The sequence below is a fragment of the Kogia breviceps genome, chromosome 7, assembly GCF_026419965.1.
Source record: "Kogia breviceps isolate mKogBre1 chromosome 7, mKogBre1 haplotype 1, whole genome shotgun sequence".
Lineage (NCBI taxonomy): Eukaryota > Metazoa > Chordata > Mammalia > Artiodactyla > Physeteridae > Kogia > Kogia breviceps.
Window position 1 is genome coordinate 71,481,690 of NC_081316.1, and position 25,711 is coordinate 71,507,400.

At 39.2% G+C, this 25,711-nt stretch overlaps 1 protein-coding gene across 12 annotated transcripts in view; it reads right to left on the minus strand.

Moving 5' to 3' along the window:
- Positions 1-20,765, minus strand: part of YAP1 (Yes1 associated transcriptional regulator) — a 115,055-nt gene extending 94,290 nt beyond the window's left edge. For 11 of the 12 annotated variants that reach the window (XM_067038581.1, XM_067038578.1, XM_067038580.1 and 8 more), the window contains exons 1-2: positions 20,307-20,722; positions 17,263-17,513 (exon numbers count right to left, since the gene is read on the minus strand). In XM_067038581.1, coding sequence (XP_066894682.1) covers positions 17,263-17,513; positions 20,307-20,630 — 575 coding nt within the window. In that variant the 5' untranslated portion in view covers positions 20,631-20,722. Of the gene's footprint in view, positions 1-17,262; positions 17,514-20,306 lie in introns of all 12 variants that reach the window. The other variant, XM_059069896.2, reaches the window with a different exon arrangement.
- Between the last annotated feature and the right edge of the window lie 4,946 nt (positions 20,766-25,711).

Here is a 25,711-nt window from a genome sequence, read left to right on the forward strand (position 1 = left end):
CTCCGTGATAAATACAGTGTAGATTTAGCTCAGTCTACAAAAAAAAAACTTGTAGGACAAAAACAAAAAAAGTTTATGATCGTAAAGAGATTTAATAGGAAGAGCTCACGTGATGGAATGACACAGGCCTCGATAGGTGATGAATCTGTAAGTTACTTCACCTCTTCAAGGCAGAGGCCCAATCTATAAAATAGGAAGCACCTACAGGATTATGGAGAGGACTAAATGAGATAAAGTATGGTAAGTATTCATTGTTAAGTATTCACACAGCAAGTGATGAAGGCATGTAACTTTAAAGCACTAATATCAAATGTAGTATATAAAAAATTTTTGCATGCTCAAAAGGAAGTTTCTGTAACTGTTTTTCTTTGAAATTTAATATAAATATAGATCACTATCCTACTCACAAAATATTAACATCCTTCCATACAGTGGAACAAATAAAACACTGCTGACAATTGGCTAAAAAAAAAAAATTTAAGTTGTATTTGACAATCAAAACAGTCCAAAATTAAAACTGACTATAAAGAAAAGATTCTGAAAATATGGCAAGTGTCTGGGACTACTATGCTGTGACTCTGACAAATAAATTGGCTCTTCTCTCAGAGGCTAAAGCCTGTTTTTTTTTTTGGCTCTCAGGGACAGTGACTGCCTCTCAGTTTTTGTGCTACAGAGTAGTTACAAATGAGAAAGAGCTGATTTAAATCTCGAATTTCTTTTTTCTAATATTTATTTTAAGTTTAATAGATAATAAACAATTAGTGATATGTTAGTATTTTCTCCTACAAAATATTTCTTAGAACCAGTTTGTATTCTTAACAAAACCATACCCCCAAACTAATCACTGATTCTTTATCTAGAAAGGTCAGCCCTCTCTTTTCTAATTCTTTTCTAACTCCTTTGGCCCTAAATACCAATTCCATCTTAAATTTCTACCTACATCCCTAACGTCACTGTTAGAGCTCTCTTACTTTTCATTTTCCTTTACAGTTAAGTCACAATAAGAAAAATCCCTCCTTTAAATATACCCCTATTGCCAATATTACTGTTTTTGCTTAATGGTGGTATTTATATATTAAACTTAGTATACTTTACACTAAATGTAAAGCACTATAAATACATCACACCAGGAAGTTAATTTAACATATATATAGATTGGGAATTTATGTGAATTTTTTCATTGATTTTCACAGCATCTTAGAAGTGGAAAAGTTCTCAGAAATCATATATTCCAATCCAGTAATTTTACAGATGAGGAAACCAAGGCTCCCAAGTAAGTAATTAGCCACCCAGCCAGATTACTACATTTATTATATGCCAGACACTAAGCTAAGTGCTTCAGACATAATGGTGAACTGACTTGGCCTTGTAATATCCAGTGGGGGAGACAAGTAACGAGGTAACTAAAATTCAAGAGGGAAATTTTTTTTAGGCTTTTACTAAAGGCACATGTTGTCAAGTTACAAAACCATTCACAAATAAAGCAAAGTCAAAAAAGGACTCAATATTCAGTATAGAATAAAATCCTCTTCTATCTAATCCTATCCATCCCATCCTTCAAATACAACCAAAGACCAAACTCTTCTACAAACCTCTAACAACTCAGCACAACAATCTCTTCTTTTTCTGGGTTACTAATCTAGACTACCTAGGGCTTACCATATTGCTTAGCAGTCAACCACACATTTCCTTGTACCATTTTTATTTCACACACCTTGCCTCCTAAATGAGACAGGGACCACTCGGTTCTAAATCCGTATGTTCCGTAGCTCCAAGCACGGTGCTGAAGCTTTCTGAAGGCATCAAGACAGATGAAAATAACTCAGTACTTCCAAAATGACTGGGAACGACACTGAAAAGCAATTCTCAACATTTTCTGGTGAGCAGTTAGTATGTGCTGGCCCTATGCTAGGTGCAGGGGGATACAATATCAACAGGTTGTAAGTGAAAACATACTCCTGATGCAGAAAGGTTCACGGGAAGCCAGAAGAGGGGACTCCAAGGCGGACTTGGGGCTAGGAAAAATCTAGGAAGACACTCTAAGGGAATTAATTAACATCTTGAGCTGAACCTTGAAGGAATTTGTATTTCATTTAAATAGTTCCTGGGGAACTTCCCTGGTGGTCCATTGGTTAAGAATCCATCTTGCAACGCAGGGGATGTCAGTTCGATCCCTGGTCAGGGAACTAAGATCCCACATGTCGTGGGGCAACTAAGCCCGGATGCAGCAAGTACTGAGCCCGCGCGCCACAGCTAGAGAGAAGCCCACGCAACGCAACAAAAGATTCCGCGTGCGGCAACTAAGACCTGATGCAGCCAATCAATCAATCAATAAAAAGGAATGTGTGGCAATATTTAAATAAATAGTTCCTTGAAAAGGGCTAGGGGGTCGGAGGGCAAAGAAATACAAAAAGCAGTTTCCCAAAAGCTACCATTTAGTAAAATATAGAAATGTCCTAAAACTCCTTAGGTCACAGAACTAGGAAATTTCTCTCAATTTTAACTACCACAATTAAGAAACTCATTATTTCACTCAATCTAATTCTGAAATTCAAGAAGATTATTCAGCGATTAGGGTGCCATTTTTAAAAGGCCTAGTAATTTGGAGGTCACCCTATAACGATACTGTTCTCTTTTTCCTTTTAGTCTATGTTGTTGACTATCATGGGTTGTTTTGCGGGGGGGGGGGAGGGGGTTGAGGGGAGTTGTACAGACATAGTAAGTCAGGAAATAACTCACCTTTTATAGATAATGTCTGTGACTAGAAAACCATTTCAAATATCCTAGATCAGGGGTCCCCAATCCCCAGGTACTGGTACTGGTCTGCGGCCTGTCAGGAACCGGGACGCACAGCAGGAGGTGTGCGACAGGCTAGCAAGAGAAGCTTCATCTGCCGCTCCCCGTCACTCCCCATCGCTCGCATTACTGCCTGAACCATCCCCCATCCCCGTCCGTGGAAAAACTGTCTTCCGTGAAACTGGTCCCTGGTGCCAAAAAGGTTGGGGTCTACTGTCTTAAATTATCATAGTTCCAAATGTCAGTACTTTCAAAGAAGTTAAATTAAAAGCAGATTTCAATTCTTATAACATAATTCCTGATTTTATCAACTGATGCTTTCTTAACATTAAAATTGTAGGTATTGCTAAAAATGATTTTTCTCATTTAAAATTTTCTGAAATTGAATCCAGAACAGTGGAAAATAGATTTTTTTTGTTAAAAAGATGAAGAAAATTGTGGAACAACGCCTAAATGTTTTAAGACATCAGACTATAATACAGACAAGCTACTAAGTTTTAAAAGTTTGACACCAAAGAGTGGAAAGTTTGTAAAATTCATATATTAGAAGTGTCCTGTTTAAGATAAAACGGCTACTAATTTTACCCTGAGTGGATTGAAGCTTAGTGGTTTTCAATTAATCATTTAATGTTAACTAATCAAACATAATTTCCAACCACATTTAGACAATCCAGTTTCATCCCTTGATGACAAAAATCCACAATGAGACCATTTTATTTTTTATCACTACTTAAAAAAAAAAACAAAAAAACAACTCTACAGAGAAATGTTGTTAGGTAGGCAACAAAGTTACCTAAACTTTGAAAATCAAACTCCTCTCAAACACAGACTCCAGATCTAAAGGCTATACATTATCGTGGAATTCCTGTAATAGTTATCTGTTTTTGTGAGCTTAAGCAAAACTGCTGGACAAGTTCTGCATTTGATAAGGTGACCTGATTTTAACTAACTAAAAGGGAGTGGGGGATGGAGGAGTCACTCTATTCTTGGATGTTGAACTATTTCCTGAAAACTTAAAAACTAGCTTCTGTTCTATAGTCCCTTAATAATCTGTTAAGAAAGTAGGTTGAGAATGCTTGAAACCCTCCCACTCTTTAAAAAGTAAGCAATTGACAATAATTGAAGAGGGCAAACTCCGCACAGCAGCAGTCCTGAACTCTTACTCTGCCCAGGCTGCAGGGTGGGGGCCTCAGTGACTGCTGGCATGTCATCACCGACTTGCTCAGCAACTTTGCTGTAATGGCTTCAAATTGCAGGCCTGAGGAAATGCTCTATAAATAGCTGCTCTTTTTTCTTGTAAAGCCTCTTCAAAGATCCAATAGAACTCCACTACCAAAAATGGAGGAGTAACCATGGACCTTATTTTTTTAAAAAAAAAAAACCCTCAAGAGAACAAGTAGGAATATCCTGCTAACCAGGTTACTCATTTTGGGAGTATGAATCACAGTGCTGAAATCTGATCCACTGTTTAAATTCAACTTTTAGGTAACAAAAATTACAAGGGATTAAGTCAGTTTTTATAATCATGCAATTTCATGAAAAGAACTGTTGTTTTTATAGGCCTTTAGAAAAAGGGATATATACTAAGTTTGAAATTAAATGTTTGAGAATGTCTTTATTAACTCCCAGGGGAGCAGTGCTCCTTCATGTCCATTCATAAGCAACCTGGAAACCTAGACGCTTGTGGTGTGGTCACAGAAAACACTTTGGGGAAGCAGCAACCACATAAATATAAACTTCTAAGGTAACTGTGAGCACTCATACCTCCTGCACTACTTATGTTTATAGATATTTACATATATGTAACTTGATCATTCAGATAACTTACTAGTCTGTAAATCAACAAAAATTCAATGATCAATTAACAAACTCAAATCTATTTGCAATAACAATGAAGATTGTTCTTACTTGAATTCAGGTAAAGAAAGAAAGCAGCAATGTAGTGTTTAAATCAAACACAAGTAGGTACCAGGAAATCCAGGTTCCATTTCTGCTACAATTTTCCTGTGAGTTCATGCCTAAGTTAACTTAAATAAGGAAGCTTTTTAAAATAAAACACCAGAGTCAAGTTTTAGAGGAGAGTTACAATTAGATGTCAATTAGAATTCATGGTCTTAAATATAAATGCTGACTTGTAATCAAAAAGCCCATATTTTGTCTAACTTACTGAATGGTTTATAAATAACTTGACTGATTTGATGGCATCTCAAGAGGAAACACTTACCAACTTATATTATTCACCAAAAATGAGATTTTACATGTTAACGGTATAAACTGTTTTCCGGTGACATTATGCTTTACCCTGAGATCTTCAGGCCTCAGGTGATAACTCACCTATCTTGAACATTATTTTTAAAAAACTTCCAATCCAAGTGTGGTAGGCTGAAAAACATGGCCACCATATTTTGCAGTACCTCCCATCAAGAGGCAGTCTACTTCCCAAGCCCCTGAATCTGACCTGACCTTGTCACTTGCTTCAACCAACAGAATGTACGAGAAGTGACTTTACGTAATGGCCTCAGAAGGCTTTGCTTCTGCCTTCATCCCCCTAGAAGGCTCACACCAACAGGTAAGGAAACCTGTGCCCAAATGGGCAGCCACCTACAAGCCAAGAGAACAAGCCTCAGAATGAAACCTACCTTGATCTTAGACTCCACAGCCTCCACAACTGTGAGAAGTACTAGGTGGTAGTTTAAGCAACCCACTCCATGGTTTTTTGTATAGCAGCCCAGTTTAGTAAGTCAACAGTGAGAGCAAATGACCTCCATGTGGCTTAATATAAAACAGCTGAAATCTTGATGGCCTAATATGTTGCTGTCAACTATGCTCAATTCTTAATTACTAGCATTCCTGAAACTCCTAACATCCTTCCAAAACCATGTTAAACTGAGTTTTAGGTAAAGAATTCTGGCTGCTCTGTGTCCCATAGAAGTTTTATTAATAAATTTAAAATATGAGTGTTTTAAAAGACACAATTTAGCTTAATAGTGATAGGCAGAATATGAGATTTGTTTTACAATTTATTTTAATAAAATTGATTAATATGCACTCAAATGTTTATTTGGTTTTGGTAATGTACAATGGACTAAATTATCTGATTCTGCTTGTCTAAAACAAATTCTAAAGCTTAATTTAAAAAATTATTCAGTCAGCAGCTTTCCTACCAACTTTAAAAAGTAAAAATTGTACCTTTTTACAGCATATTTTACTATTAATTCAATTTGTCCAGCAATAATATCAAAGAATGAAAAGGATTTATATTCATTTTGCAAATTCTAATAAAGTTTACTTGGTAAACAAATAAACATTAAGCTAAACTTAAATGTACCAGAAAAATGAAAACAATCCCTTTTAACTAGCATTTCCTGACAAATAATATTGTCAAAAAGTAGCCAAATAAAAATCTTAAATAGGCTGTAACATGAAAATATACTTAAAAAAATGCATATGGGATACAACTATATTTGACAATGTTCATGTAATGATGGTCTGTAATAGATGGTCTTCACTTTAAAAACTTTGTTTTTTCCCAAGCAGTGAATAAAACCATGCCATTTAGTGGTTTTTCAAGTGTTTTGATATTAGAATTGTTTTTTTAAATGCCCAAGGTCAGAGTGCAGGTTTAACCACGATTAAAAACTTCATTTTGATGAAGGTAAATGCAGATATAATTTATATATTGCATAATATATTATATTAGAATACATTAACATTACATAATATATTAGATGCAAACATAATTCAAGGCAGGAAGGGCAAGCTCTTTGGCTGTTACCAGAAAATCTTTTTGCAGCTGTCTTTGTTTCCCCACCTCCTATGCCCCCACATTCATTGAGCTGAAAATGCTAATTCTATAAGCATAACTTGAGTACTGTCTCTTCAAGGTCCCACTGCCACCACCTCATTACTTCTCCCCTGAATTCCCATAGTAATCTACTCACTGGTATCATTTTTACACTTAACATAATTTTATTTCTTATTCATTTAATTCTAAAGCAGTCAAATATTCCCTGTCCATAGAACAAATCTGTAACCCTAAAGTAGAACTATTATTCATTTATACCCTGAAAATAAGCAATTATCTTTCTTTTTAAATTTATTTATTTATTTATTTATTTTTGGCTGCGTTGGGTCTTTGTTGCTGTGCATGGCCTTTCTCTAGTTGTGGCAAGTGGGGGCTATTCTTCGTTGCAGTGCGAGGGCTTCTCATTGCAGTGGCTTCTCTTGTTGCGGAGCACAGGCTCTAGGCACGCAGGCTCAGTAGTTGTGGCTCGCTGGCTCCAGAGTGCAGGCTCAGTAGTTGTGGCGCACGGGCTTGGTCACTCTATGGCATGTGGGATCTTCTCAGACCAGGGATCGAACCCGTGTCCCCTGCACTGGCAGGCAGATTCTCAACCACTGCACCACCAGGGAAGTCCCACAATTATTTTTTAATAGTTATAGTTATTTGAGTTTAAGAATAATCTCAAACTTACAAAATTAACTTTAAAAATACACAATACTCTAGCATCTTTTTAGCATGGAGTTACACAGCAATAATAATTAAGCAGGGACTATAGGCATTAATCAGGGTGAGTATCAACAAATAGACTGAAATAAATGAGCAGCCTAAGGGACATCATCTACCATTAAATACATCAAGAGCTACATACACAAGGCTGAACAGAGAAGGCAAAATCTATCTTTATTGAGCTTACAGTTAGTTAGCCTCCACAGCTTCTCCATTGAGAGATAGTTCGCAATGAAAAGGTAAACAAGATGACTTGCAATGAATGGTGTCTTGAGACCCACCTGGTTTATCAAGACTGATATATTATTAATTTTGTCCCAGCTCTACAGAGGGGAACCCAGTGAACCCTTAAACAATGTCTGCTACATAAAACCAAGAGGTTAAGGCTTCCCTGGTGGCGCAGTGCTTGAGAGTCCGCCTGCCCATGCAGTGGATGCGGGTTCGTGCCCCGGTCCGGGAAGATCTCACATGCTGTGGAGCAGCTGGGCCTGTGAGCCATGGCTGCTGAGCCTGCGCGTCCGGAGCCTGTGCTCCGCAACGGGAGAGGCCACAACAGTGAGAGGCCCGCATACCACAAAAAAAAAAGAACCAAAAAAAAACCCCAAGAGGTTAAGTATTGATGAAATGGAGACCACTAAGCACATATACTGAATTCAAAGAAGATAACTAAGAATAACAGGGTGAAAGAAACCACAGCCACGTTAATGTAAGAGACCCAACACAGACCACCTAGAACCAAGTGGGTCTTTTTTGAGCAAAATCACCCTGTTTTTGAGGGAGAAGAGGGAGCTGGGCAAATTCTTATCTGTAGTGTGATGGGTATTAACTGAAAACTGAAGAATAGACAGGTACACAAAAGGGCATGTTTTGTCTTCTGTGTTTGAAGGACAATATTGTGTTTGAGGACAGTAATATTAATTTCACATATCATTGTCTAGAAACAGTGATTATTGTATCATCCACAAGAAGAGATTTGTACCAGTCTTAACAGGAAAGTCTGCACACCCTTCAGCTGGGAGGGGTTAACAGTGATCCTATTACATCATCTGGAGCTCATCCAGACTACACAATTTCAGAAACATAACCTGTATCAGTCTGAACATGTGTAGAGGAAAAACAGAAACATCTGTATTTTGGCCAACTCTTCCCCAGATTTTTTTTTTTTTTTTCCATCTTAGAAAAAAAAAAAGTTATCCAGGAGAGCTTGGTAAATTTTAAGTGTGACCCTATCACTGGTAAGGATTAGTTCCAGGCAAGGTCTCAGAAATCTCATTTAGCTCATTTCTAACATTAGTACTTTGCTATTTTAACACACTTCTTTACTTATTTAACTAAGTTGTGTTAATTCTATTCCATTCCTCTACCCCATTCAACTTAATACCTTTTACAACCCCCAGGTATCCACCTTTTCAGTATCATTTAGCACTCTTCTCTGATGTTAGAGTGTTCTGGTCTGATTTTGCATTGGTCAATTAAGATTTTATGCAGATTTTAAAAGGTTTGCTTCCTCTTTTTCCATAAAAAAATTTCCATATGTAACTGCTTTTTAACTACTCAAGGGAGAGATTGCTGGAAAAGTGGATCTGAAGAAATTTTACTTGAGATCAACAACAAAGAGTCATAACACATCTCTGTTACTACCTATGGTGAATCCATTTAAACCTAAACCCAGTTTTCATAAAATTCTAATTACTTACATCTCCATGGTTAGTTTATATGTAAAAATACTCTATTACTATTACTCTATGACATCTACAATGGCCTACTGAAGACAGCACAGGCTACTTTCCTGAGCTATCAAAAGAGCACTTGCTAGGGAAAGCAACAACCTAAACTAAGATAAAACCAAGTTATACACCTTTGGGGGTTAGCCTACATAAGTATACCAGTAACTATTTAATGAACTTAGATATGCATAAATATATTATTTATCCTACCATCTATATTGATGAAAACCAGCTGAAAGGAAGGAATGAAAGAAAACAGATGCACTGATTTCATAAGGCTATTTTACTTTAAAGCCCAACTTTTTAAAGTTGTGTATACTAGACAGAAAACTTGAAAATGACATAAATACAGATAGGATCAGCTCCATTATTCTATGTACAAATAGGAATTAAGTCTCCAGTCTCTCTGCCCCTTCATGCTATTTCAGAATCCAAACCCTCTGAACAAATTCATACATTGCTGGATGCCAACCACCCCAGTGTCAAAGTACAGTTCCCCCCTTTAAGAAAATCTAACATATGAAGGTTTAAAGTAGCAAAACTGATGCTGAAGACCAATGTCACTGAAGTAATCATTTGCCTGGTAAAAGCATTTATTTAAGTACTGATTTAAAAGTGATCCTGAGGGACTTCCCTGGTGATCCCCTGGCTAAGACTCCATGCTTCCAATGCAGGGGGCCCAGGGTTTGATCCCTGGTCAGGAAACTAGATCCCACATGCCTCTACTAAGAGTTGGCACGCTGCAACTAAGAGTTCACACACCACAACTAAGACCCAGCGCAGCCAAATAAATAAACAAACAATAAATAAATATGTTTAAAAAGAAAAACACTAGTTTAAAAAAAGTGATCCTGTAATATTTAAGTCAAATAATATGAAATTGTCAGTAGTTACTGTTTGGGGCTTAGAAAACTGGCATCTTTATGTAGTCAACCTAATAACTGCAAAATTGGATTCAAAAAACGCAAGCCTACATAGAATTATTTAAAACCTATTATACACCCGCTCCCTGGCCTAAGCAGGAAATGGGAAATTTATGTTTCAGAGAAGTAGACTAAGAGGATCTGGATTCACATACCTGGCACAGCCAAGAGCAAGGATGAAACCCCACACTCTCAACCCTAAAACACTGGCTCTCCATCTTAACACCCATTACCACCAGCAATGCTCTCTAGAGAGGGGACTGACAGATTTTTATCTGGAGAAACGGACCACTACAAGAGAACCTAACAAAGATAATGGCATTTAAGGCCTCCTACAACTTCAGGGCCTGGTTGGTTCCTGTTATATTACTCTCCAGTGAAGCCTACTTAAGACATTGAAAGCAGAAAAAATTTAAAAAGAAACACCCACTATAATATCCTTAGAGAGATATTATATTACTACATCCATGAAATAAGAACAGCATGTTATTAAAAATAACAAAGGAACAATGAACTCAGAAAAGATTCCCTGGAAATTAAGAATGATAAATACCTTTTTGTGTGTGGGGGGGGGGGGACTGAAAAATTAAAAGCTAAAGTTAAAGGAATTTCCCAGAAAGCATAACAAAAGACGGGAAAGATAAGAAAATTCAAGAGTTATTCTGACAAGCAGGAATTCCAGAAACAGCGAAGAGATTTAAAAGACTGGAAGAAATTATACGGGAACTAATAAAAGAAATCTTTCCTAGGACCAAAGGACAGTTAGGGCAACTATACTGCAAAACTTTAAAGGGCACCACTCACACTGAAGACTGAGTTTCCAAACAATGTAACCTTTACAATGAATTTTTAAAAGGTACATATGAAAGGCATATCATGAAATTTAAGACTCCCCCACCAAACACAACCAAAGAGAAAGAAAAAAAAAAAAAACCAAAAACCTAAAATCCCCAAAGGAAGCAAATTGGGTTTAGCTGTTCAATAAGAAGCTAGAATAAAATGGAGCGTTGCCTTAAAAACTCTAAGGGAAAATAACTTAACCTTGAATTCTACAACCAAACTGCCATCAAATGCCAACGGATAAAGGTATTTTTAGACATACAAGATCTTAACATAGTTACCTACCATGCCCCCTTTTTCTCAGCAAATTCCTGAAGGATAAGCCAACTCTAAGAGTGAGCAAATGAAAAAAGAAAAATGGTAAATAGGATGTCCAACCAAGAAGAATGATGCAGGGACTCGCCAGGATGAGAGTGAAGGGAAGTCCCACAGTAAGACAACTCTGAAGCAAGTTAAGAGCAACCAATCTAGCCCAGAGCAGGAAGACAAAGGACTAAGGGATGTCTGCAAGGGGCCAAAAAAAGTAACAGAAATACAAATGAAAAATGAGGCAATTAATAATTCCAAGAAAATATTAAAGTTGTTCAGAAAATATTATCAATACATTATACAACTCAGCTGCAGGCAAGTCATAACAATGTAAGAATACTTAGCAAAAAGTTATAGTAATTATACTGGAAAGATTAAGGAAAGGAGGATTTTAGAGGGTGCAGAAAAAATTTTAAATGGTAGTGTAGCATGTTCTATAAATATGGAATTTTTAAAACGGGGGAAAAATCTCAAAGGAGTTGGAAATGTTTGCCTCTGGAGAATGCAAGCCATAGATAAAGAAAAGTGAGTTAAAACTGCTCTTTTTCTTTATAACCCTAATAGCACTAAGGGATTTTCTGAATCTATGTTTATGTTACTCCCCTAAAACTAAATTTCAAAATATATGTTTATAGATAAGACTATATAAACAAGTATGTTCAACCACCTCTCCTTGGCAGAAGAATCTAGGTGCTTCCTCCCAAACTTTCTCCTGTCCTGAATTTTCCAATTCTCTCTAATGAACATGTTACTTTTGTAATCAAAAAATACACCTTATTAAAAATCCACAAAATCAGATACATGGGGAAAGAAGCGAAGGAAGGAAGAACTTTTATAAATATAAAACAAAGGATCCCCACATTCATGCTTGTACAGAAAAAAAATTCCACCTCTTACCCCCACCTCCTAGATAGGGTTTAGCTCCTTCCCAAAACCCTGCTTCGTACTACAGTCACTTCAGGGTATGTGAGAAGTTAAATTTCAAAGAACTTCCTAAATCCACATTCAATTGTGTGAAAGCAAAGTAGCACTCTGAAGAAAGCCATTTTTACTCTGAAGCCCAGATCAACTAATCTATAGTAAGTTTTCATGCATGTATCAAAAAGCTCATTCTCTAAAACGTATATTTACTGGTTAAAGAAAGACCTTACTTTAAAAATAATCAAAAATCTCCTCACCTTGGGTTAAGTAAGAAATTGCAAGAGGAAGAAAGGAGCTTTTAACAAAATGTACCCTCACCACCCCCAAAGCAAGACCCAGCTGAAAAATCTGGAAAGTTTATTGACTAACACTATCCTGTGAAGAAAAAAAGCAGCGCACTAAAGAGAAAATAGGTAAGTAACAGCACTAACCACAAATAAAGCATTGAAAATATGTGGTGGAAAAAACAGCAATATTTTAAATAGATAGGCCTATTTGCATTATTTTGTTAATTTGCAACATTATTCAGAGAAACAACATCTTATTATTTGATGTGTTAAAGATTATGATTCTTCTCATGCTAAAAGCCAAATAAGGATTAAACTACTAACCACTTTTGTGTAAAATATTAAAGAGAAGGGAAAAAGAAAAGACCATTGTGATTAATACCAAACTTCTTTTGTTTGCTTTTAGAAGGGGTCAAGCCCTAAGCGAATAGAAGTGCTTCCACGGTAGCAGTACTTGTTCCCAGGAAAGTTGGTGCTACAGTACTTGAGCAGAACCACGCAGCAATTCTTCTTCGTAAAAACAGCAACGTCCCTTTCGTGGCTTGAAGTTCCGATCAATCCTCAAATCAGAAGCCTTTCTTGTAAAAAGTGCATCACTTAGTAACCATAGTTATTGAACCACACAGCTCTTTAAGACCTTCCTTTATACAATGCGACTCAACTATTACTAAACTTTCAAGTCATAATTAATGGCTAAATTATGCTATTACTGAAGGTAGCAAATCAAGTTTGAATAATCTTAAATCTTAACTGATTTTTTAAACAACTTCACTTTGATTTGCCCTAAGCCTAAACTTCACTACATATTTTGACAACTAAAAGGTTAGGATTAGAGTTTACCTCTTCCCAAAAGTCTTAAGGTAAAATACATTTCGGAGTCATACTAGCATTACTATTCGGGGATGCTAATTTACATTATTTTTCCAACTATAATGTAAAACATATTTTTCTAACTAATGAAGACTGATGTCAGGGTTTCAAAAACTTTTTAAAGTGTCAACTATTTGAATATTACCTAGGCTTTTTTCTTTATAGTTAACATGAGGCTTTGGGGGAGAAATATGTTTTCAATGATACTTTTTAAAGAAAATTTGCCTACCACCTTGCAGCTAATTGAGTTTGCTGAAATTAAACATCTAGTTTGATAAAGCTTAAGTACTTTTTTAGTTCACTCTAAAAATACTTATTATTTCCCCCAGGAAATAAACTAATCTCTATGTTCTATTTACTGTCACATTCACCATCTTCCAACTGTTTTGGTTTTTTTTTTTTCTACCACCGTATCCAACAGTTTCACCAGTGTTTTTCTACCTAAATCACTGTGTCACCATGGGCCATTCTTCCCCGGGGTGCCCACCCACAGAGCAGAAGCAAGCATTTTTTCTGAGAGCTGAGGGCATACTTTTATCTTCTTTCTCCACTCAGCCTCAATCAGCAAGATAAATGGGCAGGGACAGTCCTTCCGTCAAATAGGGAAATACTCTGCTTTTGAATTTTTAAAACTGAAGTATAATTGACTTATTATATTAGGGAAATGTTTTGTGATTGCAATTTCAACTGTTTATGGTTGTTTTTTTCTTTTGACAGCTTAATCAACAGTTAAAGGCGATATTACAAGCATTTCATTTTTAAAAGGAAATCATTTGGGTTACATTTGATATAGCAAGAAACCAAAAAAAAGAACAGCCTTACTCTCAGTGAAACTGTTCCTTTTTAAAACATCTAATCTTTATTACGGTAACAAAGTACACTGTATGTGTTCATAGTCTTCTGCTGGGCAAGTGTTTGGGAGAAGAAGCAAGACCAAATTACTATAACAAGAAACAGTTTAATTCATCTCCTTTAATTGATACATGTCTGAAGTAGCTTTCATTAGGGCAGTGGAGCATTCATTTCTGAAACAAGATACATGGTCAAAAAAAAAAAGAATCAAACCATTTGTAGCAATTAATAACACCTGCAAGGTAAGTTCATTTAATGTTGGAATATTGGCTAAGTTATATGCTGCGGAATGCAAAAAATCTCTGAAAAAAATACCTTTTTAAACTGTGAATCAAGATACTCAATATAACTTCTAGTAAAATCCCAGCCACAAGAAACCTTGAATCTTCAAGGATTAAAAACACTGAGGCCAGTTATTCAGAAAATATAGATAATAGAAATGAAACAAAAATGACTTCTTAAAAATTAGAAGATTATTAAAACAATGCAAATCTCCACACTTCTAAAATCACTGGATGAGGTTTCTTAAATCAAATTATAAGGTCCTATATGGTACATTTTACACAAGAAGTTCTTTGTATGTGGTAACAGTTACAAGGCGTCAGAGTCAATAAAATAAATCTGAGAAGTAAGAGCACTCCTTGTAACCAGAAATATTATAGAATACTAATTCAGGAAGTTATTCAACAGCTTATAAAGAAATAGGAAGTTGTTGACCAACTACTTGAAGAACTATTTCCTGTAGGAAAACTATAAGACAGATGAAGAAAGCAATAATTCTCAGAGCAATAAAAGAATTCTTTTAAAATAAAGCTCAATACACAATGTTGAAGAAATTAGTTTTAAACAGTAAATTCAGTAGAACAAATATACCCAATATACAGACTAAGCTTTTAAAAAATACTTCACAATCATACCAGAACTTGAATATGTGTCATTGATAAATGTAGCCAGTACCATACTTCCTCCTTATCACTTGCCAACCTAAGGTACAAGTCTTCCTCAGAAAATCTCACTGACCTAGGCAGGGCTTTTTTTAAAAATCCCAATAGTTGCCTACCTATAATCCTTCAGTAATTATGCTGCCTTGAAACAATAGGATGGGCCAACTGACTTCAAAGTCATTCATTTAAGGTCACAAAACAACAACTAGTTGTTTCTCTACATTTCCTAACATGTACCAAATAATCCATGATTTTGCCTGCTTTTACTGACCAAGATCCATCTAACAGGGAAAACATTTCTATTCCTGAAGGTTTGATTTGAGAAAATTATTCCATAGAGTAAAAAATCTTCATGTTTCTCATATAAGTCTAATTTTACTTCCACGTGAGAGTCCCTCAAAAATCTTAAAGAATTATCATGTTTATCTCTCTTCTTCCCAGTTTTTCATTTCCATGGTAACCATTACCCATATGGCATAATTTTCATATCATTTTGTCCTGGTTTACCTTTGCTACAGGCTCACTTGAGCAGGGTTGCTTGGGGTGGTGTGGTGTGTGTGTGTATATATACCCTTCATTAATCCATCTTTGAGAGAAACACTTCTCAAAGGAAGAACCATTGGAAACTAAAAAAGTATAGAACATTTCAGGTCAAAACAAAAACATCATTCAAAATAATTAAAACGTAGGCCCATGTCACCTAGAAGCAATTATTACAAGATACAAAAGACTAAAAGAGGAGCATAAATGTTGCTCTTTAATCATAGACTTTTAGCTATAACATCAACCAAAGAAGAGAGGCAAGAGCTATTAAGCTGTTTAAAAATCTCCCCAGGTCAGCATGTGACCCAGCAGGGAGAGGTTCAAAAAAGTAAAGCCTTTCTTTTTCCTAACAACCTGGTTTGTTTCCACTCCTTTCCCTTCAAGACACATCCCTCACAGCTAGTAGCTCTTTCAATCATTTACTCTGGATGTCTGCTTAAGAACAAATAATCTTGCTCATGCAGATGAGTCTGCCAGACTTGTGTGTACTTTCCAGTCTCAGGCCCTTTATTGTTCTGGTTGAAAACTGACCCTTTGAAATGGATACCAGGACACCAGAAAACGAATTTAAAATATAAGAAAAAAGTTGTAGGAAAGGGGCAAAAAAACGCAGAAACTTTTTAAGATCAAACTTTTTCCTCTGCTCTTCTAAATAAGCTTGTCACAAAACTGTATCTTACACTGCAAAGTAACAATCTGCCCTGAAAGACAATCAATATAAAATACTAAGACACACAACAAAACAGTATCATTATTGTATCATCTGATCTAATGAATAAATGTTACATTTCCCTTAGGAGTAGACTGTCAGGATAGATCACAATCAAAACTTGGACTGTTTTTTACTTTATTATCTCAACATGATTAAACAGTACTAAGTAAGCAACTTTTTGAAAACATCAATTTCAGTCTATAATAATTACTTTTAGGAAACATTTTGTATATACTTATTCCAAACACACCAAATAAAAATATTAAGGTCCTACCTATAATTTCAAAGCAAGAAGGGACAAAATTCTATTTTGATCTTTCCAGCTTCAATGAAATTTTGCCATTTTTTTTAAACACACAAAAAATAAGGCTGATAAATACAAATAACCCAATGGCTTTGTTTTTGTTTTCCCAGAGAAGAGAGATTCCGTTTTGAAGACCTGCTAGCTCGAAGAAGTTTGCCACTGAGCTGTATGCCACTGAGCCTGTATATCAAGAAGGAAAATTCATATTTCTCTTTACCCTTTGAGGGAAAAAAACTGATAAATCACATCAAACTGCAGCTAAAGGGTCTGTCATCTCACAACCTAAAGTACTATAATATTAGACTCCCAGGGAATTCCTACTTATTTTTATAGCTCCTTTCTACCAGTAAAATGTCTATTTAAAAAGGTAAGTAGTACTGCATATATTTCATAAACCTATGCCAGCCCCCAAACTCTCACAATTTGAAATTCTTCATGGTATCCTTTCAGTTTTGAGCTAGGCTAGTTAATAGGTTTGGCACAAACTCAAAATGAGAACATCCAAATTGCCACAAAATAAAAGATTATTAAAAGGTTATGAACCAGGAATCCATAAAGCTTTCAAAACATTACCTAAAGAAGGTATTTAGGTCATATTGAACTGAAAAAAAAAATTATGGAAGATATAACTGAGCTTGACATAAATATTAAGTACAATATAAAAATAAATGACGTTTTATATCTTGGTACCAGAAAATTATCTCCTACTATTATTTTCACTTACTTTAAGAAGTATCTCTGACCAGAAGATGTCTTTGCCATCTCCCAGCCCGCTGGCAGAGGTACGTCATCAGGTATCTCAAAAGAAGACTGTCTAAGGTGTTGAGCAGTGGGTGTAGCTGCTGGGCCAGAGACTACTCCCGTGGGTGTCAGTGTCCCAGGAGATAAGGCTCCCAGCTGCAGGGAAGCTGGAGAGGAATGAGCTCGAACATGCTGTGGAGTCAGCGCCCCTGCAGTGCCTGCATCAGTACTGGCCTATTAGGAATATTAAAACAAAGATTTCTTAAAATTTGTTTTCAGAGAGTCCCTTTAGATTTCTTAGATAGATATTTGGTTGCAATGAAATTCTAAATCCAAAGGCACATTTCAACATTTAATATTTGACACAGAGGAATATAGGTTTGCAGATGGATACTTTTAAACGCTTACGTGAAGGCCAAGACAGTGTGGGTGCTTTTCCAAGTTCTAAAATGTTCTAGTTATAAACAAATCCCAAGGAATATAACTATGGATTCTTTGTCTTTCTTTTTTTTTAACTAGGTTTTACATAGTTAATGTTTTTTCCAAGCCAAGCCCTAAACACACAACAGTTGTCATTTTTTTCTCACTATGGACAAATGTCATCAATAAAGCAACCATCAAAATTTATGCAACTTTTAAGGAATACAAGAGATCCAGAAACATCCGAATATTCTTAAAAGCCTCGTAATGAATGAAATAAAAACCCAGCTATATATTTGTACCTAGATAATAAAGATGCCTACAATTCCATTACAATATAACTTAAGAATTTACAAACATATTTACAACTGTGTAGTAGCAGAAAAAATCCTACTCAGACCCTAAAGTTCTGGGTTCCAGTCCAAGCTCGCTAGTGTGACACTGAACAATATCATAATCTCTGAGCCTCAAGTTTTCTCATTTGTTAAATAGCTGTTTTTCATGATGGAAAAATGAGTATGTGAATTTATATCCAATAATTTGTGAACAATAGTATTGACAACCCATATATGTAGTATTCATAATCTAGTACAGTTATTTAAATTCCTTAACTGAAGAGTTAGGGTTTGATTATCAGCAAGTTAGAATTTCCTAGATTCATATAGGCAAGTAAGGAAGACTGAAAGCATTCAGCAGACGCATCTATGCCTTGATGTTAAATCATGTATATTCTGAGTTTCCAATCAGAATAAATTTGAATTAGGACTCATTAGCAGAAATAAAAGTCAAACTTATAGATGCATCACACTTGGTTAAAAAAAGGCATTAAAACAAAACTACAGTAGATTATGAATAGTATGAATCCATAAACTGCTGATATAAATTACTGTGCAATTATTTACTAGAAAAATAAGTACACTTTTTAGTTGCAATTCTTTACGGCTTATAGATGCCACAAAATGGGGAATTCAATCTCCTATGGGTATTATACTTTCAAAACATATTAACTAGCAGCATAGTCGTGTAGACTGTGGGGTGAAATGCCAACACACTTTTACCCATAATGAGTCCAGAAACTCATTTCCAGGGGTAGGAGAAAAAAGCATACCTAAGTCTTCTTACAAATTGAAGTATTTGGGGCAAGCTGCTAAATTGTTTTTCCTTCCTCTTCCTTAACCCAGGTTTTTGTCAGCAGGTTAAGTGAGTTTTTCTGAGTTCCAAAACCCCTTGGTCTGAGGCAGGAGAACACACCACAGGCCTGCTGCAAATAGGAGGGGCGATGGGAGTGGGGCGATAACTGTTCTTTCCACTCAAGTTACAGCCGAGCGGACTAACTACATCGCAGTATTTGGAAAACCAATTAACTTGGACAAAGTTCCTATGCTGAAGTTTAGCCTGAAGCAAGCTCTTTTTAAAAAAGGAAGGAAAGAAAGAAAAACCTACACTAAACAAATCTTCTGGGACCGCTCAGAATGTTAACACTTTCATAATAGTTTCACTTTAATGTTGGATCACGTTGACAAAATAATCGAACGTTGTGTATGTGGAACAGCCATGTTCATAACCTCAGTAAGAATTAAAGAGCAATGGCGAGCCTCGAATTAGTCATCACTTCCCAAACATTAACTTCTAATCACAGTTGAACTGGGCAGAACTCGGCCTATGAGTCAACCTGCAGTGCGTTATCAAAGGCTTCTGTTAAAACCAAAGCACGGTAAAGCTCAACTCAGGTCCTGCGCAACGTGTAGATGTGGCTAATTTAAAAGCATTTCGGCAAACTGTAAATAATAGTCTCCAACTGGGAAGCCAACACGTGAACCAACCAAGTTTGATAAGAGTAAGCCTGCCCGACTTCCAAGGCGCTAGGTAAGGGCAGGGGTGAAAGCACTAACTCCATAAACAACTTCCAGGAAAGTCTGGATCCTGTATTCAGAAAGCGACGGGGCCGCGAAGAAAATAAATGCTTTGGGGAGGGGGAGGGGGAGAAAGAGCGAGAAACTAAATGGACTGGTTCAACCCCCACCCCTAATCAACACTGGAAAACAAGAGAACAATTATTTGACTCCCCAGGAGACTGAAGTGGACCGAGAGGCCCCGAAGGAAAGGGGGCCCAGGGCTCAACTTCACAAACTCGGCCGCCGCTGGCAGCTCACCCACACACAGATGCCAGAGGCCCCCCTCCCCCTCCCTGGCCCCGCGGCGGCGGCGGAGGGAGCGAAGGTGCGGAGCGCGGCGGCGCGCGCATTGTGCGAGCCCACCGCGGCCCGGGCCCGACTCTCCCCACCCCCTTCCTTCCTCCCCACCTCCCCTGCCACTCCCGCCAACCTCCCGGGAACCCCAGGAAGAAAGAAAGGGAAGGGAAAAGCACGCCCCCCGGGGCTGCAACCGCAGAGAGAAACTACAAGGGGAAAAACAAATCTCGGCCCCGGACTCCGGGAGTGGGGAGTCCGTAGCCGCGGCCGGCGGGCGCCTCCAGTCCCCCCATCCCCACCCCGCTAGCGCTCCCGGAACCCCCCTCCGCGGCCAGGGCTGGCGGCCGCCGCTCCCGAGCGCCCCCGGGCCTGGGCCCGCCCGACGGGAAAGTGGGGAGAGGGGCGGCCAGGTTACCTGTCGGGAGTGGGACTTGGGCTCTGGAGGCTTGAAGAAGGAGTCAGGCAGCTTCCGGAGCCTCATGGGCACAGTCTGGGGCACGTTGGCCGTCTTGGGGTTCATGACGGCGTTGAAAAGCGCCTCCAGGTCGGTCTCCGAGTCCCCCCGGACGTGCACGATCTGGTGCCCGGCGGGGGGGGCCTGCGGTGCCGCCTGGGACCCCGGGGGTGCCGGCTGCCCGGGCCCGGACGGCGGGCCCTGCCCCTGGGGGGGCTGCGCGGGCGGCTGCCCTTGGCCCTGGGGGGCTGGCTGAGGCGGCGGCTGCTGCTGCCCGGGATCCATGGTTTCTCCCTCCCCCGACGCGCACCCCGACCAGGCGGGCGAGGGCTCCGCCCGGGCGCCCCGGCTCGACGGGCCGAGATGGGAGAACCGGCGAGGGTGGCGGGCCGGCGGCGCTGGGCGGCGGGAGCGGCGCTCGCCTTGCTCTCAGCGCCGGGGGGCTGCGCCGCGGCCCCGCATCCCCCGCCCCGGCGCCTCCGCCCCCGCCCTGCGCCCCGGCTCCACTGGTCTGGCGGCTGCGCCTCGGGAGGGGCTGCAAGAGACCCGGACCTGCGCGCCCGAGAACTTTTTTCTTTCACGCCCTTGACGGATACTGGACAGCTAGTTGCCTTTCCCCTCCCCCTTTCTCTCTTATTTCCTTTTCTTGTTCCTTCCTTCCTCCCTTTCTTTTCCCCGGCGGCGGCTGCGCCCGACTGAGACAGAAACTCGCCTCAGACGCCAAAACTAAAGTTGAGAGAACCGCCCGCCCGAGCCGCTGGCGGCTCCGCCTCCTCCCGGCTCTTCCTTCCTCTGCGCGCCCGCCCGCACAGCATCCGCGGCCGGCCGCGGAAGGAAACTTTCCTCTGCAAGTTAACTACATTCCTGCAGACTCCCGGCCTCCAACGCCCCTCCCGGCCGCACGTGACCAGCCCGCCAGCGGGCCGGGCCTCCACAGTGCTTCACGGGGCTAGGGCCTGGGGGCGGCCGCGGCGGGGAGCGTGCCTGGCGATCCGCGCCGGGAGAGCAGCTGACCCGGCGACCAACGTTGGGTCTGGTCTGGGTCGGAGCTCTGATCTCTGCGGCGAACGCGGCCGCCCTTGGCCGCAGGAAGTCCTCCCTCCCAGCCCGGCCCCTTCCCCGCCAGTTCTCGGGAAAGGCTGAAAGGCTTCCAGCTCGCCCCGAGATGCGAAACAGCCAAGGCCGAAAGAAGTCGGGAGGGGACGTGTAAATCCACTTAAACCCTCCCCGCGTTAGCCCGACTTGACCAACTAGAGTGTCAGTGTGGGCTCAAATCCTCAAACTAGGTTGGATTTAAAATGATACCCGTAATAGACATTGATTTTAATAAGGGTCCATTTTTTCTTAATATTAACTTGATTTTTTTTCCACTCAATATTCAAAACCCACTTGAAAGGGATAAACGTTTTCTGTAATTTGAAGCTTTAAGACTAGATCTGTGACTCAGTGTTATTTACTAAATAACCAAAAATTACCTTTTTTAAAAGTGAAAACTTTTTTAGTGCTCAGACTTGAAACATAGTCTTGAAAACCTCAACGGAAAAACTCAGTGTTTAACTTCGGTTACAAGCATTCCTCGGTGTACCTGTGTCTTTCATCCTTGAGGGGACGGGAGTCTACCTCTCTTTGTTATCCCTGTGCCTGGCACAAGAGTGGATTCTCTGAAAGTTGACCGAATCAGAAATGAACGAGTGAGGAGCTCACCCCAGGCACCTGGTTCTCTTTGTGGCAGTGTCATATATGCAAGGAGTCCACTTGAAATCACTCAAAAGCAATGAAAATTTGTTGGGGTTTTTTTTGTTGTTTTGTTTTTTGTTTGACGGCGCCTCTTGTGAACCCGTGCCCCCTGCAGTGGAAGCACGGAGTCCTAACCACTGGACCACCAGGGAATTCCCCAAAATTTGTTTTTTAATTAATACATTCTGATTTTTTAAAAAGCATCTTTACTGAGATATAATTCCATACCATACAATGCGTCCATTCAAGCAATCCAGTATTTTTCGTATATTTCGTATATTAAAAGGGTTATGCAACATCACTCTGATTTTAAATCAGAGTTCATTCTAAAGAAAACTAGCTTCCTGTTTTAATCATTTTGTCTGCAACGCTAGTGAAACAGATGTGTAAACAGGATTAAACAAGAAAAGGTCCCCTGAGCAAAAAAATAAACTTCCTCCAGCCAGGACATGCCCTGGATAAATCTGAAGCGGGATCTGTATCACTTGGTGTGGTGGGGCAGGCCAGGGAAAGAGAGTCAAGATTTTACGGCAAGATTCTAATCAACTGCTCTGGATTCCACTTTCATCTGAAGAAAGGGATCTGCCTCCATGATGCCCATGACTGCTTTTTATATTTATCCCCACCCCCATCCCCAAATGTCAAGTGCATTTAACCACAAATTTATAGGTTCTGGAGTTCCAGAGATCTGAGTTCAGATCCCAGTTCCACAATTTACTAGCTCTGTGACATCGGACAAGTTACTTATTTCCTATTCTTTAATTTCTTTAATATTGGGGTCAGGTAATGACACCTACTTTATATGTTGAGACAATTAAATGAGTCAATGGACATAAAGCAAGTACTTAGCGCAGTTTTGGGTGTGTGGTGAGATCCGCATAAACATCAGCTATCGTTGTTTTGCCGTGTTCACAGATTACTTCACATGTAGTGACATGGCCTCTCCTTCGCAGCAGTCCCCCTCAGGGACCCTGTTGGCAGTCCCTTCCTGTCACATCTAATAATCCACACAAACAAAGCTTTTGGGCAGAAACTATGCATTAAAATTTCCAACTGAAAAAAAAATTTTTTTTAAGAACCAAAGTGATTGAAAACCTGGGATTGTAATGGTAGCTGTCCCTTCACTAGAGTATTTATTACCATGAACACTATAATTAAAGGGCTTAGGGTACAGCAGAGGTTGCTTTGTTCAATATTGTTTCACCTGCCATTCAACTGAGAACAAAATTACTTTGATAAGTGGATTTAAAGGCTGTCTGGAGTGATGTTATGTTCTGTAAGCACCTCTGTAGCATCAACCAAGATTTTGTAATTGAATATTCCTGATCTACAAAATTTCAGTCACAGGTTAGTAAGGGATAAAGATAACATAGATTCAATCCTTCGTCCCCTCTCTTCCTCTCCAGCCCCACTTTTAGAGCAATTATCAATCCAAGGCACCTTGAGATACGAGTTGCCTTCTTCATACGAAGACCCAGGTTATCCTGGGTCATTTTCAAGTCCATGTAAATCACTGTCTGAAAACACTAGTCTTACAATGACTTGCCTTCTCAACTACAATGGACCCTCTTCTCCACTTTATCTGTCCACACCCCACCATCATCCAGAAATACTCCAGTTGTGAAATCAAACTATGTTATACTATTCCCTTAATTACTCATACCTCATTTATTATTAATTTCTCTCTCTTCTACCAACCTATCACTCCTGTTTTCACTTCTTTCCCAATTCAGTTTAGAAATCATAACTCATTGCTTCAGCCTCTCATAATCATCTGTGCCCTCAATTCTGTTGCCCCATGTATTTGAATGAACTGGATTAATCCAGTCATCTGTCTTTTCCATTCTAACACCTAAGGCTTACGGGGGCCTGGACCCCACATTCATTAAAAGGTTCAATCAAAACTTTTCACAGTTTGTCCAAATGAAGTTATACTATCATCCCACAGATATACCTACATGATTACAAGAAAGCATTCACTGTAGAACTTTAAACTTTGTCCTGTTACCAAATGACGCTGTCTGTAATGCATTATAAATTAATATTTTAAGTAAATTCTGTAATTAATGAATAGCACAATTATATTACACTGTAATGATTGTGTGTTAAAGTTATTAATTTGCTAAGTGTAAGCATTTGAAACATACTCTGATTTTGTAACCCACTCCTGGCATCCCAGCATGCTTGAATATACTGGGGGCTTGAAAAGAGGAAGTGTCCAACCCTCTCCCACTGCCAGCCTCTGGAAAGCCTAGCTGACACCCTGGTTCCTGGGGACAAATGGAGGTAATCTCACAGGTTAGTAGATTGGTGCCCCTCCATATTTATAGTCTCTAACCATGTTTCCTTGTGTGCAGAGTTAGCTTCTCACTCATATGATATTCTAAACTTTACCACTCTTCTCATCATGTTTATTCATCATCCCCCTGCCTTTCAGAAAATCACATCATCTCCCACTGTGCAGAGAAATGGAGGCCACCATACACAAAAGCCCTAGAAGTCTTCCCCTGAACCTTCAGAAACATGTATATGACTTCACAAGCCCTTCCCTCCACAGGTACATCTTTGGAAAGAGCAGTCCATATGCCTATTCTTCACTTCTTCACCTTTTGTTCATTTACCCTTTGACCCAACATATCTAAAACTGAACTCTTTACCCCTATGCTCCTCCACCTTCTACCACACACACCCTCCCAAGCCACATCCTCTTTCTGATGTACCATCTCAGTTAATGGCATCAGGATCCACCCACTTATTCAAGCCAGAAAATTGAGTGTCCTCTTAATCATCACCCTCTCACCATCACTTACATCCAACCAGTTGATAACGTGTTAATTTTCTTTCACATCTTTGAAAGTCTGCTGCCCAACTCCAGGTCTATTCCACTTTGACTTCACTTCCCATCACTTTCTGCAGAGCTTCCCAAATCATGTCCCTGCTTCTAGTTTTACCTGGTTCCATCAGACATCTATTCTGATTCAGAGTGACTTTTCCAATGTGCAAGTCTGATCATGGTGTGATATCATTCAAGACTCCCTTACCATGGTATAGACTCACTTATATAAGTTCTGTTTTCCAGGCCTTTGTGGTTCCTTGAATAAGCTGTTTTCCCTCTCACCCTTTGGCCTCTGCAGATGCTATTCTTGCTGTTTGGAACTCCTTTACTCTTCTTTTCACCTGGTTTCCCTTGGTACTAAAATTGCAAGACTTCTCTAGTGGGGAGTCCTCCTTGGCTCTCCCCTTCTTACTGGTCTCTACCCCACAGTAGGTGAGAGGCTTCTCCTCTGGAATCTCACAGAATTCACCCACCACTTCCATCATGGTATTTACCATAGTTGTAATTTTTTTATGTTTCTGTGTCCCCAACACCACTCTGGATGCTTCTACAACAATATCTTCCATCTCTTTATTCTTATGCCAGCAATGCTTAACAATAGATGCTCAATAAATAAAGAAAAGAAGTAGTGGAGAGAGGTAAGAAGGGATCCCAGAACTCAAAAGTAAAGATATGGGTTTGCTGCCACGATTCCGATTTTGAAAATTCAGTCTCCACAGGACAGATGTTTCTATAGCATATACCTCTAAGACTTACAAAATTTAATAAATGCTAATGAATTTGCCTGAATTTT